General features: G+C 42.0%; 3 protein-coding genes across 4 annotated transcripts; 2 read left to right on the top strand and 1 right to left on the bottom strand.

The window, feature by feature from the left end:
• The first annotated feature begins 122 nt into the window (after positions 1 to 122).
• On the top strand, positions 123 to 17,315 carry LOC111593759. 2 transcript variants are annotated; one of them, XM_023306770.2, is made up of 8 exons: positions 123 to 232; positions 468 to 540; positions 13,339 to 13,918; positions 13,973 to 14,079; positions 14,185 to 14,316; positions 14,374 to 14,704; positions 14,771 to 16,472; positions 16,527 to 17,315. In XM_023306770.2, exons 3-8 carry the CDS (start codon positions 13,355 to 13,357, stop codon positions 16,847 to 16,849), a joined length of 3,159 nt encoding a protein of 1,052 aa, XP_023162538.2. In that variant the 5' UTR covers positions 123 to 232; positions 468 to 540; positions 13,339 to 13,354; the 3' UTR covers positions 16,850 to 17,315. The 2 variants fall into 2 exon arrangements, with proteins under 2 accessions (XP_023162538.2, XP_023162537.2); XM_023306769.2 differs by having other exon boundaries at positions 123 to 277.
• A 1,228-nt stretch (positions 17,316 to 18,543) lies between these two features.
• On the top strand, positions 18,544 to 21,052 carry LOC111593757. Its single transcript, XM_023306766.2, has 2 exons — positions 18,544 to 18,689; positions 20,491 to 21,052. Exon 2 carries the CDS (start codon positions 20,509 to 20,511, stop codon positions 20,713 to 20,715), a length of 207 nt encoding a protein of 68 aa, XP_023162534.1. The 5' UTR covers positions 18,544 to 18,689; positions 20,491 to 20,508; the 3' UTR covers positions 20,716 to 21,052.
• On the bottom strand, positions 18,696 to 20,384 carry LOC111593756 (probable hydroxyacid-oxoacid transhydrogenase, mitochondrial). Its single transcript, XM_023306765.2, has 5 exons — positions 20,286 to 20,384; positions 20,143 to 20,227; positions 19,706 to 20,080; positions 19,511 to 19,652; positions 18,696 to 19,450 (listed from the first exon to the last, which is right to left on the bottom strand). The coding sequence occupies exons 1-5, from the start codon at positions 20,333 to 20,335 to the stop codon at positions 18,708 to 18,710; spliced, it is 1,395 nt and encodes a 464-aa protein (XP_023162533.2). The 5' UTR covers positions 20,336 to 20,384; the 3' UTR covers positions 18,696 to 18,707.
• Positions 21,053 to 21,079: the final 27 nt, after the last annotated feature.

The raw sequence follows: 21,079 nt of genomic DNA, 5'->3' as shown, positions 1-21,079 counted from the left end.
TGCATACCAAATACTCAATAGATGGCGTCAGCTGGCGGGCTTCATAAAATCATCGACTTTTTGTGTTGTCATCGATATGCTTAACAGTGAATTCACAGCACAGAGCTGCAACAACAGATCTTCGGAATATTCAACTGCCGCAGCGCAACGATCAGTCGAGTTTGAACTTCAACAGGTGTTAAAACGCATTCGTTACGAGAGAAACGGTACTTCTACCGCACACGAGATATCGGTAACATAAGGAGCAACTGCTTCACTTAACTAACAAAAAGCCAAAGTATAATACACAAATTAGCCATATACTCAGCTTGTTGAGAACGTGACAAATAATTTAAATTATAATAAATAAGCAAAAAAATTTCCATTCACATTCATGCATACGTATTAATCTGCAGTGCTAGAAAAAACCTTCAGATAAAGTTTGTGTTTGTTTTCGTTTTTGGATAACGTTTGTGTGTTTATTTTAGAGATCATTATCAAAGTTTGGATTACTTCGCTTCATTCGAGAGCAACGTATTTTACGCAGCCCACAAACGCACGGTGAGTCTAAATTGTAACAAATTCATATGAATATTCATTTGTCCGACCAAGATGCAAAATTGCTGCTTGCAAGTGCAGTTCAAGCCAGAGCCAGAGCAAGAGCCACAGCCAGAGCCAGAGACATTGAATTTGAATGAAAATGAGGGATGAGATTTCGTCATTTGCGAGTAAGCATATGGAGCACAAGTGCGAGAGCAACAACATGTGAACAGAGATCAAACAACAAGAGTTTACTCGCTCTATCGCACATGTTTTCCCAAGTACGACGAGTCGCTCAAAGCGCTACGTGAACGCGAGTGCATTAGTGTGTGTGTGAGCGAGTGTGTGTATGAGTTTGTAGTTGTTTGTCGTCTACCTACCTGTGGCTTCATTACCTGCACGCTGCTGCCTTTGCTGTGCCATATCTAAAATACACTAAAACACATGCATGCAGTAGTGTTTATGTGTGTGTGCGTTCGAACTAGTGAACGTATTAATGACATAAATTTTCAGCTTAAGTCGGCATTATCTAATCATTCGCTGGCCCAATTCTCTTCGCCGATTCGGTAGCTTTACCAGAGCAAGAGGCCAACTGCAAACTCTCACAGCCAGCACTTACTTTCCTAAGCTCACCTACACAGACAAAATGGCATAAAAGAAGTGCAACAGTCGCACGTCGTGTCCAGGTGAGATATGCGATTTAGCTTGCTCTGGCGCTGAGTCCGGCGCTGGCTCTGGCTCTGACTCTTGCTAGCCGTAGTAGACAAACACTATTTAAAAAAAAATAACAAATTAATAGATTCCGTTTTTACTTATACGAATTTGACATACTCTATTCTATTTAATTTATTTTTTGTTGTCGAGGCATTTCAAATAATAAGAGTAAATAATTGAATTTACTTAAAATAAACAAAACTTAATGCTTACAGTCCCAAATAACAAATAGATATTATATATACACTCTATGAAAGGGTATGTAAAGGTAGATTACACCTGTGAGTGTGTTTGTGTTTGTGTTTTGTGCATATATTGCATTACTCTTTTCCTCAAGAGTGCGATCAGTTGCACAGACAGAGAGAGAGAGGGAGAGAGGGGGGAGAGAGAGGGAAGAAAAACCGGTAATGCATTCGAAAAGAAGTCACCTTCATATAAAACTCAACTCGTTGCCAAGTCTCGCCAGAAGCATTGTAAACTCGGCTAAAATCGTAAGACCCGAGTGTCTCGAGACTCGAGACTCGAGACCCGAGACTTGAGACCTGAGACTCGATGCCCTGAACCCCAAGTGAAGATTGTCTTTAGCATTTCGCTGACATTCACCGGGGAAGCGACAGTAGCTGCAGCTGTCCCAGTATCAGCCATGGAATGCTATCTATCTGATAGATGCGTACTTATCGGAGCAACTCTGAAAGCTTTCTTTGTTGATGTGAGGGAATGCATTGAGCACTGAAAGGAATGTGGATAATTTATTTGGTAGAAAAACCTCTATCGATCACAATATCAAATTCTGTCTACATCAATAATTCCAAACAAGTTTTATTTTCCTCGCCACAGCCACAACTACAACTATTACAAATGCGTCTAGAATTTTTTATCAATTTCATGGCTGAGTGAAATATAACAATAGTTTTGTTCATGCTCGTAAAGTAATGGGCTATATATCTTTAAATATGTATTAGTATGACGTGAAGAGATATGAATTTATGTGACTATAGCAATATACATAAATACGTCATTTGGACACTTAAATGCGGAGGTGCGACATGATTACGTTAGCTAGTTAACAAGGTTTACATAGGTGTGTTGCAATTCCACGAATAGTTCGAGTATTTCTTATGCAAATTGGCACGCTGCATGCGGCGGGCGGGCGCAGAAAGTCCTCGCTGATGGCGATATCTCTGTGAAATGCTTGGTCCCAAACTGAGGTCTTTCCATTACATGGAGCGAGAGATCGCCCAGGCTAGTGGCGAGCCTTATCTTATCGCGACGTATTGCCATTAGCCGGCCACAAATAAATGATAGCACAAGAGCTCCGTCTTCGAGTCTCGTGTGTGCCGAACTAATGGGGTCAGAGCACTCGGCTCTACGACGCTCGGGCTCCATGGCCTCTCAATTACAGCGGTAATTGAGTAGATGCCTGGGCTGTACTTGTGCCAACAGCTCTCATAAAGTAGTTAACAGCAAACATTGTGACTGGGGTGGGGGACCAGGCCAGTTGAACTCCGCTTTTTTGGAGATGGGCAACCAAATGGTGAGCACTCTGCCTCAGCTCCATGAGCAGCCTAACGAATTCGTCAAAGTGCCAGACAAACATTTGGCTAAAAATTAAATGTTGTTCAACGAGCTTTGCCACTAACAACAGCAATTACAACAACGGCAACAGCTGGCAGTTTGTGTGTAGGCAAACTCGGTTAGAGGTTTTCGCATTCAAGAAAAAAACAGGGAAAAAAAGCTGAAACTTAAGTGTCGGCACATGCGGCGTATGCGTAATGCCAACTACATATACCCTGTAGCAGCAACAGCAGCAGCTAAATCGTAGCTGAGCTGCTTATAAAAAACAAACGTCTTAACAGCTTTTATATTTTAACACGCAAATCACGACTTTTGGCCAAAGCGAGCAAAGAAAAATAAACGCTTTAAAAACATCTATTTGAAATGCAAACGAGCTGGACTTTAATTGAGTTATATTTAGAACTTTTGGGGTGCTGTGTATTATATAAGACTTTTTTACTTGTCTATTACATATGCAAGCTAAGATTTATTGAAGCTTAGCTTGTATATAGAATTTATATATATTTATATAGCTGCAGGGAATTGCTTTGAAATTTTAAAAAATGTATATTTTATGTAATTATAAATATATATTATAAATATATAAAAATTGGAATTACATATTATATCTTATGCAGTTGTGCCAACGTGCTCAGCTGCTGCTTCACTGCAGCCATTATATGTCCTCCTATCAAGGACCTCTTTCGTTGAGGATACAAGAAAAAAGACAGGAAACCAGGGACTTTAGTGTCTTGTTTATAGACCAAATTTTGTTAGAGATTATTTGCTGCTTATTTTTGGCATAGGCAAAAATCAAAGACGAGTCCAAGCAGAGTTTAACTGAGCTGTACAAATAATCAAACTTCTTGGCATAAGTGAGGCATCTGAGTGCCTACGCAATGCTAGAAAAAGATCGGTAAGTGCGCATACGTAATCCAAACAAAGCAATCAGCTCTGGAAGTAACTGCAGCTCAGAATATGGCTTCATTATTGTTTTAGTCCAGTTTATACAATTTATTATGGAAAAAACTCGAAGCATATCTCATAGTTGATCAGCCAAGTGTATATTATTAACCAATTTGCCTATTGTTGCTCTTGCCTAGTTAGCGAATCGTCAAGCCAAAAACAAACTGCGATTCTTTAAATAACGAACAAAACAAAATTTTCGAGTGTTTTTCGAGTGTTTGGCAAATGATGTCATGTTTCATGTCAGGAGCAGAGCGAAGTGTGTAAACGTATAAGAGCTAAATGCATTATAGAGATCAGTTTATTGGTCTAGCTATGCTTAAGCGTGTTGGTTTGTCAAATTGAGCGTGAAATTTCGTAGAGAACGCATTTTGCTGTGACATTTACCTTAACCCTGACTCGAATCAATCAAGCCTGACTGCCGCCTGACTGAAGAGAGCGCGTTCGACAGAGATCATTGATTGATCAGCTACAGCTATCTGGACTTGGCTCTCTCAAACCAGATGCCATTCTCCACTTCGCTGGCTACGGATCGGATCAAGGCAAGTGACAAAGTTTGACGCTGCATATTGCATGCCGAATGCCAAGTGCCGCACGCCACATGCCGCAGTCTTAACACACTTTAGAGCTGGCTATTGGTGCCAGCATAATTGAATTTCAATTGCAACGGATCTTAACTTTCACTGTCTAACTATGTACGCAGGGCAAGCAGACACACATACGCATCTCTTATAGGGTATAGAGGGTATGCCAGCACTCTGTGAGCTCACATTGGGTCCCTCGATCATAAGCTCGGCTTAAGCTCAAGCCACAGCCTCAATAAATCTTTACTCTATCAACTGTGTCTGCTCTATGATAGCGCTGCTCTTATATAAATGCATTTCTAATCTCTTCTACACCTTGCTTCAGCTAAGGTATGATACCTGGAAAGAGTTGTTTTACCTTGTTGAAGATCTGCTGCAGATGATAAAAAACAGTTCGAATTGAAATGTCAATTTATGTAAATGCTTTCACGGCACAGATCATGACAAATGCATAGGCCAATATATTTGATTTGGTGTGTGCGTGTGTGTATTAGTCGCAATCATAAATTACGTATTAGGCCCGGCCCGCTCTTATGGCCAAAAACAGAGGCGGCACGGCATATGGCTGGCTACGTTTGTGGTCTGTGTTTGCTGGCTGATGGCTAATGAAATGCAACGATTTTGATTTGCCCAGCGCAGATCCAGACTCAGCCCAAAAAGTGAGTCAGAGTGAAGCGAGCGAGGGGCCAGCAGCGGGCGCGGGCGTCAAGGGAAGCCACCTCCTCCGCCCCCCGGGCCTACGCTCGTCTGTCGAGCCGGCAAGCAGCTACGTGGTTGGTACGAGGAATGTGGACGTGGCTAGCGTTTTGTGTTGGCTTTTTTGTTGTTGTCGGAGTACGAATGTGGTTGGGGCTGTGGCTGTTGCCGTGGCTGTGGCTGTGGCTGTGGCTGTTGGTTCTGCCTCGATTTGTTTTGGCTGCGGCGCACGCCTGCGCTTGCAGCTACAAAATCACATTTCAGATTCCATTTTCTGCACTTAATTAATTCAGAGATCGACGAATTTGTGCCTCATGTTCGGCATTCAACTTCACAGCATGCCAATGCGGCCAAGATATGGCAATACGGCAAGGTAAGGTAAGGGCAGGGCCCATTTGAATTTCAAGACCGCACTGCGATAATGTCAGCAATTTGACAAGCGCAAAGTTAATGCTAGTCAATTGCTTCAACATTTTAAGATTTGTGGCCGATGGCGTCAATAGCCGTAAATATTGAGTGCACTGAGTGCGAGTATTAGCACGTTGACAGTTTCATGAACTCGACGGCGTTAAAGCCCCCCTGGAATCTCATAGAAACACTACGTGCCGACAGCTCAGTCAAGTGTTGTCAGCTGTCTGTCTGTCTCGCTGTCCCGTCTGTAGACAAAGGCAGTAACAATTTCATATGGAAAATCGGATATGAGTCGAGTCGAGTCAAGTCGAGTACAAAGTTGAATTTGTGTCACTGAAAATTCACACTCAGGTGTGGAAAAGCCAACAATAAAAACTATTTTTATGCAGGGCAAGCTGAGAAACTTCAAAGCCCAGCGCACTGCCAGAGAGTTCCAGGTGGGCGGCAAGAGGCGTGGCGCAATGCCAAGTACACGCTAATGAACCGCTGATCTGAGCCGTAAGGAACCGAGAGCCGGTTATTTTTTTGGCAGTGTCTTAATTTATGCTCTGCTTCCTGCCAATAATCGTTCTGGGCATTGCTATATACGCATAAGGCTGAAATGAAATTAAAAAACAAAGCACATTCGTGTCATATGGCTCGCTTAATATGGCTAAATGGATCGGTAACTCGTTGCCTGTCTTGTCGGCAATTAAGGCCCACGGCAGGGCAACAAACATAAATTGTGCATTAAGCTTACGAGCATTGGAATAAACTTTCTGATAACAAGCCAAATAAACACAAAAAATTAAAAACGTCAGATAAAATGTACACCTGAGTTGACCAGCTCCTGCGCAGCTCCGATAACAGAACCCAGCCAGAACAGAACAGAACAGAACACAACTCTCTTTATCAGCACAAAAAATAAAGAGTTTCCAAGCACAAAATGCTGGGCAATTGAAATTTTAAGCTCGATTAATCACATGTCTAGCGGGCCATGGCACGGGATCATTCAACGATAAGCAAAGCCTCTGTGTTGACAGCTGCCAGTGTCTTTGTCTCATAAGCAGATACTCGCGATACACACACATATATTTATTTACCTTACAATGCTCTCGTATATATATATATATATCCCCTTCTTCATAAGCAATGCACTCAAAGTTGTTTTGTCAACAAAAAAAAAAAATACGAAGCAATTTTCTTGTTCTTCGGTTGCAGTTCTTGCCTAAAGACAATGCAATTTATAAATATATATATATTTATATATATACACATATATATACATATACATATCCTGTTAAATTGCACAAGTTTCTTTAATTTCAACAACTGCATCCACTCGCTATGCCGCAACCCCCAAATTCCGTTTTAGCTTGACCTAAAAAAACATTTTTTAAGCAATTTTCCAGCTTTTATCCACGCAACGAGAAAGCGTATTCCGAAGTCTTATGAGTGTTATAATAGTTCCAGATAGCCAAGAATGTTTTTAAAGCAAAATAATGTAAAATTCACGTATTATTGAATTATAATTAACAGATTCCTATTGCATCATTCGTTTTATAACAATTTTATGCATAAAACGTAATTTTATTAAATTGATTTTTGTGTTTTATTTTTTTTCTTGAATTTTAATTGAATTTCATTTTTAATATATTTTATTTTGTATAGGAATTCGTATTTATATAATAAAATCCAATTCATATTCGTCTTCAGTAACTCCGAATTCTGCTGCCATAAAATAAATTACAAAATATATTTTTAAAAATATAAAAGTAATTTAAAAATAAGTTTATATTTTATTGCTCAAAGGGCTTTGAACTCGCGCTGCAAAAAAATTTTAATTATATTTTTCGACCTTGCCAGACTACTAAAGCTAAAGGGTTTTTATGTTTTATAAACATTTATTCTAAATTATAAATATTTTCATAACTATCAAGAATAATTGAATAAATTAAGATTTTATTTTATATAAATTTATAAAACTTGTTCAATGTTTTGTAAATGTTTCAGCTTCTGTTCAGAAGGAAGTGGAAGAGAATTAGAGAGAGAGAGATGGAGAGACTTAAAGAAAAAGAGACAGAGAGATAGAGTAACTGGGAGAGAGCGAGTCTAAAGAGAGACAGAGAGAGAGAGAGAGAGAGTGAAGGACAACAGGCAGACAGACAGAGAGAGCTGGTGTCTAAGACAGAGAGAGAGGGCGTCTCTAAAAGAGACAGTGATAGAGAATGAGAAAGGGTCTGAGAGCGAGAGAAACAGAGATTGAAATGCAATCACGCACGTGCGATTATTATTAAATAATTTTTGTTCATTAGCTTTGCTTAGCACTTTGCTAGCTCAGCTAGCTCTGGCATATGACTGTAAAATGTCGTTCCAACGAAATCCGATTGCGAAGCAACTTTTTATGGCACTTTTTAAATTCAGCACATGACTGCTAATCATGAAGATCATCAACAGAGTGCTGAGGGGAAGCCAGCAGCAAATGTCGCCAGCTCGCAGAGACGAGCTTAGAGTTCAGCTTCAAAGAAAAAAGCTGTGTCTGAGAGGAGTTTTTTGGTTCGGTGTTTCACTGTTTGCAAAGTAAATGGAAATTGTTTTACTCAGAATTTAAAAACTTGAAAAAATCATCTGTCTGGCTTGTTCTCTGGGCCTGGCTTCAGCTTGACTTCACTTCGCTTGACTTCGACGCTGGCTTGGAAGGTCTGTGACGTTTATTTTTTTTTGGCATCGACAGCAGCTGCCCGAGAGTTGACTGCGGTCATCGCTGCTGCTGCTGCTGCTGTTTGAAGTCGCAATTTCCAGTCGAAAACCAGTCTGGCCATCTCTTAAAGCCGCTTTTGTTGTTATTGCTGCGGCTACTTAACAGTTTCCCCCTTTTTCTCTGTGTGTACTCGCCATGTGTGTGTGTGTGAGTGTGTGTTTGCTCATGTGTGTGGTCAAATGTCGGCATTTTTTATGTGCACGCCTTGAGCAATTTTTCCATTGTACGCGCATGTTGTCGTTTTACGCTTCTGCAGCTCTCGTATAAAACATTTTTAGTGCAAAACTTAACGTCGCAGAAATGATGAGCAGCAGTCGAAATAATGCATAAACACACACACATAGCTATATAAGGTATCTATATACTAAGCATAATATCAGTCAAAAGTCATTCGGGTACATTCCCAATATCTGAAGGCATTGCATCTGGCATTACAAACAGAACTGATCTATATACCTAAGGTATCTATTGCTATTGCTCGCATTCAGCTTGATATTAAATTGCAATCAGCCCCGTTTTAATAACAAATAACCACTGAAATATCACGCAGCCTGCGGCTGCTAATGAACTGTCAATAAACGGGATTAAGTCGTGATCGAGGTGCGCCAAAAACCAGATAGCTAAGCTCCACAGTTGCGTATATAGAATAAAAACACTCGTTATATACCCTAATGTAATGTATAATGATTTTGTTACCAAATATGTACTACCTAACAGGGAGACTACGCTCTGAAAGCTGATGAACTGATTGATCACATAATGTGCTTAAAGTCTGATCAGTATGAATATATAATATTTGGGAGACTACTCTCTGACAGCTGATGAACTGATTGATCATATAATTTGCTTAAAGTCTGATCAGTATAAATATATAATTCCTGCATAGGAAACATCCCTCTGGCAGCTGAACAAGTGATCATGTGCTGTGCTTTAAGTCTGATCAGTTTTAATATATATTACATGGGAGACTACGTTCTTAAAGCTGATGAACTGATTGATCATATAATGTGCTTAAAGTCTGATCAGTATAAATATATAATATTTGGGAGACTACTCTCTGACAGCTGATGAACTGATTGATCATATAATGTGCTTAAAGTCTGATCAGTATTCTTTGGCAGTTACAGAAGCTGAAGCGATATCATTTTGGCTGTTGCTAAGCCAGATATATAAAGTAGATTGAAGCAATTCTCATGAAATGTTCTCTTTTTCAAGCAGTAAAGATCTGAAGATATGAAACTAATCAATCTTTACAAATAACTAGATTTTGCCCGACATTTAGCAGCTCTACTATGCTGCTTCTTTAGTCTGAACTGAATTTATTCAACATCAGCTTACATCACATATGATGCAGAAGTCGAAAATGGCTGATGAAAATAAAAAAGAAATAAAAATATTGATGAAAATTAATAATGAATTTCATATCATAAGCTAAACATTTCTTCTTCACCTCAATACATCACAATGATGTAGAGGCGATGTACTGATAAAAAGTTGGCATGGATTAGCTCACTCAAAAGTGTAATTAATTTTCGACAAAAATTTCAGTCTTGTTTCAATTAATTCTCGTGAGACGCTTGAAATTTGTGTCTTACATAAAATCACCCTCGGCTTAACAACATTTGCGAAATTACTTCCGCTGCTGTTTTTTCCTTGCTGTTTTTATTTTTTGTACAATCTCAAAGGAAGAACATAACATATTTTGTCCTTTGCAGTGTCTACCTGCTGTGTTCGCCGGGGCGCACACATGCTGCAAAAGGTGACTCGAATCTCATTTCACTTCCTGCTCGAAAGCAAATACAGTGCGTACCCTGGTTATTTTTAACGTGACAACAGCTCAATCGAGATCTCTACGCACACAAGGCACCCACGCACGCATGTGTGTGTGTGTGTGTTTTTCGACTGAATTTTGTTTGGGTTCAAATGCTAAAAGTTTTGAAATTTTAAGCCACTGTCAAGGTGAAACTACCTAGAGTTAAGCTGTTGGCTGCTGGCTCTGTTCACAGTTCGAGTCGCAGAGACCTTGTGAGTCATGCGCAGATCGCTGAACGCTGATCTCGTAGAGAGTCGACTGTGCAGCGGCAACTGTTACCAATTTCAAATTTTACCATTTCTTTAGCCATTTATCATATCGTCACTGGCTGGCTTCAGGGCGCACCCAGCGGCGACTGCGCCCAATGCTTATTTTGATAACTTTCATGGGGCAGTCACCAGCAGCTGGTGCTCCACATGCCAGCCGTCGCCAGATGACATTTTGTTATTGTCTCCGCTCGGCTGTTTGTAATATGAAACGGTTTTTTTACACGGCCACGAATGCGGGTGCCAGCCGTAGCCACATGGGAAAAGTCTATCGGTCAGAGCGATCGTCCGACCGCAGTCAGACGCCAAATGCCTGATCAAATAAATAACTGAAAATTCGAACCCATCGATTTTCTCTACACCAAAACCCGCCACGAACAAACTGCAGTTTTGTCAATAGCTTTCGGTAATGCGATACTTTTTGGCCATAGCTGTGATCTATGCATTTCCGGATACCCTTAAATGCTATATAAATATTTATGTACATGTTTAAAAGGTTCAAGCTGTGTTTTGGCCCAGTAAATAAACAAATATTCGAAGCTTCCAGAAGATATTAGAGAAACTGGGCTCAAAGAGATATAGAAAATCGACGATTATTAGCGTAGGAACGGCGCCGTTCTCAATATGGGAAATGTTGCCATTCAGGAAATATATATATCAAGTATTTGTTGTTCAGCTTGAGTGTTCCATATCTCTGAGTTAGAAGTGCTTCAATGAAAGAAAGTTAAAATAAAAAGCTTGTTTGCTTTGTTGACTTCCGTGCCTGGCGTTTGTTTGTCTATTAAATAAATATTAACCGGCTCGAAGTTAGCTAAATGTGTAGCAGGCCAAGTTAATTAGATGCGAAACACAAAAATCCACTCGGATCTATTTATGCATATCATCCATCCATATAACTCGCGAGTAAACAAATGCGACGGACGACAGCAACAGGTTCCACAGATAACATCGAACTGTGTAGAGTGATAGGGAGAGGGGATGGGGAGGGCGGTCAGGGTTCGTAGGTTGACAGATATCGGCGATGATGTAGCTAGACTACATAGCCACACAGCATGCTTTAATACAATCGAACACATATGGAGTAGATGATGAATTGGTTGACTCATGGTTTCCGACTCGCTGCTGATTTGCATACACGTACCTCGTCTGGCCAGCGGCCGTACCGGTTTTATTTTCTAAACTTGAACACAAACCAACAGCGACTTCATTGCAATGGCAAATGGAATTAATTATGGTATCGTGTCGACGTGTACGGCGCCTATGATCAACTACAGCTCCTCCAGCGGAAAGCCAGGCGCAGGCGCAGGCGCAGCTCGTGACTCGACGAAAAGCTGGCAATAGGCCCGCCTTAGACCTAAAAACCTAAACACGTTTACTGCCATTGCAGCCAGTCATATATGTATCTGTAACTGCATCTGCATCAGCATCTGCATCTGCATCTGCATCTGTATCTGTCAGTGTGTAACTGTATCTGTGACTGCACACAGCCGCTTTGACACCCACGCAGCCTCTCTCAGATAACTATCCGCAGCCAGAGCGAGGTGTGTGTCTAATTAAACGACTTACAGTCGAGTATACACACAGACATATCGCATAGCCACCCAGTATGGTCATGCATTATAGATAAATGCCATTTTTGTTTTGTTTAGCTTTTTCGCTAGCAATTTAACTGCGCATTTGCATTGCAACAACAGCAACAGAAAAAAAAGTAAAAATATTCTGTCTGCCCTAGTGAACAAAAAGTTTAACTTAAAAGCTGTTTGTTTACCACATTACTCGACTCTGATATATATATAAAAACTGTCCGAAAACAAACTCATACAAAGACCATTGGGAATTAGGTTCATGTGGCTTGTTGAAAGAGAGAGCGAGACAGAGAGAGAGAGGGAGCGAGAGAGAGAGAGTGAGAGGGCGCATGCTCACAAAATACGATCCCCACTTGGGTCGATTGTGCTTGGCTTAGTATTGGCTGGACTTACACATACATAGACACGCGCACACACACACACACACACACACACACACACATATGTGCACAAATGTCATTCGGAGTAATGTTTATGCATATTTATTCATATGTTTATGGCTCTGGTCTGCGTGCCAAGCGCCTTTTGCTATACGAGAAACTAGAAATCTAACACGAGTTTCCCAATAATCGTTAACAGTTTTTGGCCTGTGGCTGGAACACGTCTCGATAATTGACAATCTATATGCATACATCTCTCTCTATCCCTCCCTATATATATATATATATATAATGCTGTTGCCCTTTGGCTGCATTTTAATCTAGATAAGTTATCATTTATTTGTTTCGCCTTGAAGTTATATAACTGAGCTGAAAATAGAAAAAAGTAATGATTGAAACATTGCAAACACCTTTCATTGCTGACTTTCTTTAAACGAAATTTATGCATTATCGGACGACTGAGTCAAGGCGTAAAGCAGTCGAGTTGCAGTTGTGAAAGGAAAGTTATTGTTCGATAAATGTTCGGCAAGTGACTGAGTAACAAATTGAAAATATCTAAAGATTCATGCGTTGTTTATCAACAACAATTGCCATTCGCTGATAAGTAAATAGTTCCAAAAAATAAGCTCAGAAAAATTCCCCCGAAAACTGGTCGTCCAGGCGTGATCGTGGCAGTTGCTGAAGCATTCGCGTTTAACTGCCGTGATGTCAACGGTTTGCATCGGCGGATGCTAATTGAGTTTATCAACAGAAAACATACCAAGTACCTACCTCGCTCGCTGCACGTCATCAGTGCCATATTAGCCGGATGCCGAGATCAATATAGCTCATACAGAGATCGCCTGCCTGACTGTTAAGCAGATCGGTCCGTACTGCTCGTTGCCATCCATTTAACTGTGCGTACTCATATCGTACTTTAGAGTCGAGTTGTTGATTAAATAACGTACTCTTATCTCCTGGCGCAGCCTTAGATAAGATAAGCTTTCATATTTCTGGCATTCTTGGTATCAGAATGTGTTCGGCGCTTCACATTATGTGCAGCAACAGGAACACCAAAACACTTACCTGTTATTAAATTTGTCAACTCTTGAATTTTTCTTGCCTTGCAGTTAACGATCTATAAAAATGGGTCGCCAGTCGAGACTGGTGTTGCTGCTGGTCATCTCCCTGGGTGTACTGCATGTCAGTTACTCGAGCGAGTCGATTACGCCAGCTAAAGCAGCCAAGGTGCTGTCCGATGACCAGCTAAGCAATGAGCTGTTCTCCGAGGAGGAGTTGGACTCCAAAAAGGCTGCCATCAAAATATCCACGCCCAAGGTGAAGGAGGCGCCGCTGGATACGACCACAGCGAAGACACAGAAATCGGAGGTCAGCGAGGAGACTCTGAAAGACCTGATGGAGGCAGCCAAGCACAGTGTGGCCCTAGCTGAGGATCCGCGCTTCAACAAAATGCTGCCGGATCGCCTCAAGCCAGAAAATACCACAGTCAGCAAGAACAGCACCGAGGAGAGCTACGAGTATGATGACAACTATGAGTACGATGCGTATAGCTACGACAGCTCTGAGAACGAGCAGGACGATGAGGATGTCAAGGACACGACTAGCGCGCGGCCCAAAAAGCTCAAGCCGACCAAGACGACCACACCCAAGCTGCGTCCCATTGAAGAAAGCACCTCCAGCAAGCCCAAGGTACGATCTGGAATTGCCCTTTTCGAATGTTTCATAATTTGAATGCCCTTTCAGGCCAAGAGCAGCAAGGACCTTAAGGAAAATGCAAATGAGAACGCCATTGACAGCGAATATGATTATGATGAAGACGATGATGATGACGACGACGGCGACGACGATGAGTAAGTTAGAGATAGCAAATGAGCTCATGAGCTGCATTATCTATATGATAATGGCGACGAGCGGAGACTTTTCCATGTTCTGTACAAATTCAATTACGCTTCTAGTTCCGACGATGACGACGAGGTGGACAAGCTGACGGATGAGGAACAGGTCGTCTTCAGTGAGAACGTGCCCTGCCCCAGATATTGCGCCTGCTCGCGTAACATCAACAGCTACCTGGTGGCCACCTGCAGCAGGTGTGTAGATCCATTTCAAGCTTCATTTTCATATCGAGTGACTTTTTGATTTCTTAGACTGGACTTGGGTACACAAAAGTTCGGCTCGGACATCACCGATTTGGTGGTTACCAATGTGGGTCCGAAGTATCCAATCCTGCTGGGTCCCAAGTTCTTCCAGCAGCTGGGTCTGAAGTTCGTGGCCTCAATCAAGATCGCCAACTGCACCATTGAGTATGTGGACGCAGAGGCCTTCCATGGCTTGGACGATCTCTATGCCGTCAATATGACTGACGTTGGCCTCGGCATTATTAGCCCTGATACCTTCGCTCAGAATAAGAAGCTGCGCATGGTGACCATTTCTGGCAATGATCTGAGCCTCATGTCCACGTTCCATTACTTGCTGAAGGTATGTTGTGTAGAGTCCAAGGATCTTTATCTTTTTCACATTAACCATTCATTTTCCATGCTTTAGTCCTCCAGCATTGAGGAGCTGGACTTTTCGCGCAATAACCTAATGGAATTGAACCCGAGCGCCTTTTCGATGCTCTCCAACATTGTCTACATTAATCTGTCGCAGAACAATTTGCAGAAGATACCCGAGAAGGTGTTCGCCTCGGTTGAAACCATCGAGGAACTTGATCTGTCCTATAACTCGCTCAAGGAGCTCCCAGCCACCGTCTTTAACGGCACATCGCTATCGATTCTGCATCTGAAATACAACACATTCGCGGGCGATCTGCACTTCGGAGTGCCCGAGCTGCAGCAATTGGACCTGAGCTTCAATTCCATTGTCCATGTGCATCACAGCATGTTCGAAAAAATGCCTGGCCTGACGAACCTGAACCTTAAGGGCAATGGCATTACCAAGATCCAGCCAGATTCTTTCCTTACGCTGAGGAGTCTGCGCCACATTGATTTGTCCATGAACGAACTAGACCAGGTCTCCAGTATGCTGTTCTTTAAGAACTCCGAGCTGGATGTCATCCGCCTGAACGATAATCCCCAGCTGAGCCAATTGCCCACTGATGGCTTCATCAGCTCCAATGGCTACTTCACAGTCTACTATTTGGACCTTTCAAACTGCGCCATTGGTGCCATGGGCCACAAGACCTTCTCGACCATGCCGCATCTGACGACACTGAAGATGGCGTGGAACAATATCAACAACTTGCCCCGTGACACGTTCGCCAGCCTCACGAAGCTCATCGACTTGGACTTGAGCAACAATCTGATTTCGCACTTGGACGAGCTGGTCTTTATGGAAAACAATGAGCTAACGAAGCTGAACCTGGCCGGAAACCCTATTACCAAGCTGTCCGTGCGCCTCTTCCTGCCACTCCGCCAGCTGCGATCCTTGGACGTGAATGACTGTGAGCTGACATCGTTGCTCACAGACAAGGAGTTCGGCGTCGGCTATAAGTTCTTTGAGACGCTGCGTACCTTCAATGCATCTGGCAATTTGATTAAGCGCATTGCCACCTCCGACATCAAGAGCTTCAAGGATCTCCGCTCATTGGACATCACCCACAACCCACTGAAGTGCGATGGGGACTTCCAGGACTTCATCAGCTATGTTTCACTGCATACAGAGACGATGCCCAAGAAAATGCCCGTGCTGGCCAATCTGGAGGACATCGCCTCACTCATTGAAATCGAGACTCAAGTTGGCTGGGCGCAGCTGGCGCAGGAGGTGTGCAAGCATAGTAACAGCTCATCGAGCGATGGCGAAGAAGATCTTGAGAAGCGCATAGAGGAGAGCGAAAAGAGATTGGATGATGATGAAAAGAAACTGCTCAGTGTTTTGGACAAGAGTGTTCTGGATAAGACCAAGCTAAGTAACATGCAGAAAATCATGAAGGGCTCGGCCAACGCTGAAGATGACAAGGACAAGGACAAGGACTCGGACAGTGACGAGGAGGAAGACTTGAACAATGGCGGCGAGGAGAAGGAAGATGTAGACAAGGAATACGACGACGACAATGAAAGCGAATATGACGATGACAGCGACAGCGACGACGATGACGAGCCCATTGTCAAGAAGAGCGATAAGAAAAAGGCCGAGAATGCTGTCAAGAAATATATCGAAACCGAACTGAAGCCCAAGGTCAAGGATCATGGTCTGAAGGTCGAGGAAGTGGACATGTCCAAGGAAACCAAGGATAAATTCTTGATTGGTGAGTGCTAAGCTAGCATATTTGAGATTTATTTCTAATTTTGAGCAATTCCAGGTAAATTCGGCCTTGACAGCGATGAGCTCAACAGCGACGAGGAGGAGATCATTATTGAGCGCGGTCGCATCTACTACAACAGCTCCAACTTCCTAATACCAACCATATTGACGGTCACCTGCCTGTTGGTCATCGTGATGGGCCTGGTCAAGCTGGTCAGCTTGGTGCTGCGCAAGCGCGGCGAGCGCTATCGCATGGCAATAATGGCATCGAAGAACTCCTTCGTGTATCAGAAGCTCAGCGAGGATATTGTGAAGCCGACTACCAGCAAGGAGCCAAAGCAACCAAAGGTGCACCGATACGCGCCAATCAATCAGGTCTAAGTCCGTATCGCACAGCAAGCAGCTCCCAAGGCTTCGCTTCGATGGGCGGAGTAGAGTGGAGTGCGGTAGTCGAGTGTGTTGCGCTGTTTTTTTAATTTATAAGTTAATTCATAGTTGAACACGTGGAAAATTGCAAAAACAAAACAGAAGAAAAAAAAACAAAAACAAAAAGAAAACAACAACAGGACTTCAAATACAAATAACCAAAACCCATTTCAACTGCAGCTCAAATACCAACTCGAGTCAGGTTGAAACGTTTCGTCCAGGCAGCAGGCGAAACGCGTGAAAAGTATTAGCTAAAACGAAACAAACAAAACAAAACAAAGTTAAGAAAACTGAATGAAATACTGAGAAATTCCCCACTATAATATCTAACTATCTATTCGATATAGCAAATAGTTGTTGTTGCACTGCAGCCACCGATGGCAAAGGGCAAAGATCGAAAGGGGCGTTACCGAGAACCGTTTCCAGAACAACGGGCATTTAGCTGTTTGAGTCGCCGTATTCTATATATATATTTCCATAACTTGTTGACAGATGAATCAAGTCAGATTTTTCGCATACTTTTCTGGAACAGTTTTGAAGATTTAGTGCCATTTTGCCGAAATTCATATGCATAGTAAAGTCACCAAGAAAGAGAGACAGATAGAGAGGGAGAGAGAGATAAAATAAAAAGAAATTAAAATATTGGATACAGTTGGGCAAAATATGGATAGATATCTGTAGATCTGAACCTGTTACAACTCCTTAAAAATAACTTTTGATTTGAAATCTGGGCAAGATAAGTGAACGCAGAGAATATTAATTACTACGTTAAGTCTTTTATGATTATGATACAACAATCAAATCAATTTCAATGTTGAACTTGCAAACATATTTTGAAATCAATAAATTATTTTAACTAAAACGAACTTAATCTTTACATTATAGTAATACCCAAATACGACTAAATATAATACAAATATTTACTTATTTATGAATTGGACGTGGATTGAGCAATTGTATATCAAATAAACATTTTCTTCATTTAATAAATTTCAAATCAAATCTTCATTTTATTATTGTAAAAAAAAACTGAGCTCTCGTCTGATATTCATTCTGTATATAGGGTATACTGTGCAGACACTCACTGCATCGTGACTGTTTACATTTAAAATTTAACTTTTTTACTTTCGTAAATATGCTTGCATAACTAACAAATGCCAATCGTCAACTGCCGGTTCAAATACGAAGTCCAGTGAACCGAATTACATCTCCTTCATAAGCAGAAATTATGCTGCCTCGGCAAATGCTCAAGTGGAAGTTCAAGAGAAGTATGAGTGGATATGCTCTGCGCGGAGTTTGTTTACTCAAGGCTATTTCAAAATAATATGGAAAGAGTTTGCTGAGCTCAGACGAAATTATTCTTATGTAACAAATACTTGAGCTATCGCAAATACATCAAACTTTTACTTATATAATTAAGTCCTTAGGTGGATTTTCAGAAGTCTTACTCGAAGTCTAATGCCGAAAATGCTTTTAAAATTATGTCTGTCTCATATATTCAATATTCTATATTTTTAAATGCATCCTCAACTCCTTCGTCATGTAAAATTACGAAATTTAAATTTTGTAATAATTCAAATACATGGTGATATTAGTGTATATTTATAGTTGACATTAGGTCGAAAACATTATGCAATTTAATAATCGATATCCTTTGACGATTGTTCGTAAGCTAGTTCAGTTTCGATTCCATGTTAGCTCACAAGTTATCGAAATCCCTATGACAGTGCAGCTAACTTCATTAAAAAGATCCGTTAGTTCGTATTGCATTGGTGTCCAGTGAAAATTTTTGGAGGTATGTGAATATTGAAAATTAATACACCTGCATTGAGTTCTCAAAGAGTAGGGCTAAATCTTCTTGGGTTTGCGCACGTGGAGCCATTTTTGTAATGCGCTCCTGGGGCAGAGCGCCGTCGACAAGAGCTGGAATGTCGCTGCTGGAGAAGCCAAGCTCGTGGAGGCCATTTTCTATGCCCGCTCGCTGCATGTAGCCGCGCACTGTGTCTGCTAACAGGCGCCCAGCATCAGCAGCTTTTACGCCAGTTACGTCGGCTCCAAGTATCTGTGCTGCCTCCAAGTGACGTTCAGGACATGCGGAGGCGGTAAATTCAAAGACAGCTGGTGCACTGACCACAACCGAGAGACCGTGTGGAATTAGGGCATGGTCAGCAGAGTAGCCAGCGGGCTTGTAATCGCGCACATGCCCCGATATGGGGTAAGATAGACCGTGACAGAGATGAACTCCTGCGTTGCCAAAGCCAACGCCTGCCATAGTCGATGCCAGGTGCATGCTGGAACGGGCCTTCTGGTTATCGGGCTGGTATATGGCATCTATGAAGTTTGTGCGTATTATGTCCAGAGCAAATCGTGCCCACACATCTGAAATAGGATTTCTTCCCTGATACGTAGGGCGTAGACTCGGATCGGTAGGCGCTGGACCGCGCTCGCGGTAGTCGACTGCCGTAAAGCTCTCCAGGGCATGGCAAAATACATCGAATCCAGCAAAGGCCATAACCCGTTCCGGCTGCGAAAGAGTGTGCAGTGGATCAACAATAGCTGCAAACCAGAAACGAAAATTAGCTCAACAAATTGGCAAATCAAATGTGCAACTCTCACCCAATGTTGGCTTCAGGAGTTTGCTGGAGATACCCGTTTTAGCGTGCAGCCGTTTATAGTCGAATATTGCTACTCCAGTGGTCTCTGAGCCTGTTCCGGACGTAGTAGGCAGCGCAATGAGTGGCTTTAGCTTAACAGATATCTACCAGAAAACGGAAATCAAAGAAAATCTAGATGTAAACCAATGTCACTTGCCTCTTTCGCTCGTCCAATAGGCGCATTGACGTAGTCAAGCAGCTCAGCCTCGCGATCACAGCAAAAGAGATTTGCCACTTTGGCTGTGTCCATGGTTGAGCCTCCCCCAATGGCTACGAATGCATCGAACTCATGACGACGCGCGAATTGGGCAGCATGCCAGAAACTTTCATCAGTAGGTTCTACACGCGTCTCGTCGTACACCTGGTAGTTGATGCCATACCGTGCCAGTGAGTCCAGGGCAACCCGAACTGAGGGTAGCTTCGCCACATTCTTATCTGTCACCAGGCAAACATTGTTGGCGCCCCAGTTGCGCAAATCAGCCCCCACCTCTGCGCTTACACCTGGACCAAAGCGTACTGTGGACGCAGACATCTGTGCATAGAAAACTGCGTTAAGTGTTTGTAAGCATTGGACTTTGCCCATTCCGAAATCACCTCAAATGCGTACTCTTTTGGACCCGTTTGGGATGTGGCTGCTGCAGCTGATCCATAATTTTGCGAATGGGCTGGACACTTGCAGCTAAAATGGATCAAATGAGCTGATTGCGGATAAACTATATATATGTATAGTTATTTACGAGTTGGCAACGATTGTGTTGATCAAATTCAAGACGTTTTTTCGCGACATCTTTGGAAGTTATTCTAATTTCAATCAGCTGTGCTCTTTAACTTATAACAGCTCCAGCGGGGCTGTCCACTTCGATTGGTACTGAAAATGATAATGAAATAATCGAAATCATTTCCCTATCGATATTTATAACAGTTCCTTTCTTTCTGTTGCAGTTCAAACAAAAGAGAAAAATGTGTGACTACGAGCACGAATACTCCTTCACCTTTGATGAGAGCACAATTGAAAATGACCTCGGCAGTTGCCCGTGGGACTGCGGATTTGAAAGTATGTGGCAGCGCATCGGTGAGGAGCTGCGGCGGGAGCAAGAGTCCAACGAATTGGATCTTATATTTCAGGAAAAGTTGATTCTGCAGTGCCGTTCGCAAATGGAATCCTGAATATAATTAACGTTTACAATAGTATTTTTTGTTATTATCGTTTAGTCAACAGCATTTTTGATAAATGCGGTGTTAATTTAAGAAAATTGTTTGTACAGTCGTCGCAATCTCATCAAATAATACTCGTTAGATGGTTAGTTAATTAACTGGAGTATACACTCCGCTCGAAATTTTGTTCAGATATTGTAATCTATTCGGAACGAGCATATAAATCTCAATTCGCGTTAGTCATAAAGCTAAACAAAATCGATCGCATTAGACCAAGTTAACAAGCACTTCGAAATGCTGTCAATTAGATACATTCATATATAAATTTATTATTAATTTTGTTATTTATGTAATTTCGTTTGAACAGTATTTGTGC

The sequence above is a fragment of the Drosophila hydei genome, unplaced genomic scaffold (assembly GCF_003285905.1).
Source record: "Drosophila hydei strain 15085-1641.00,03,60 unplaced genomic scaffold, DhydRS2 tig00008132-arrow-arrow-pilon, whole genome shotgun sequence".
Lineage (NCBI taxonomy): Eukaryota > Metazoa > Arthropoda > Insecta > Diptera > Drosophilidae > Drosophila > Drosophila hydei.
Note: the sequence above shows the minus strand (reverse complement) of the source record. Positions and strands in the feature narration are given on the sequence as shown.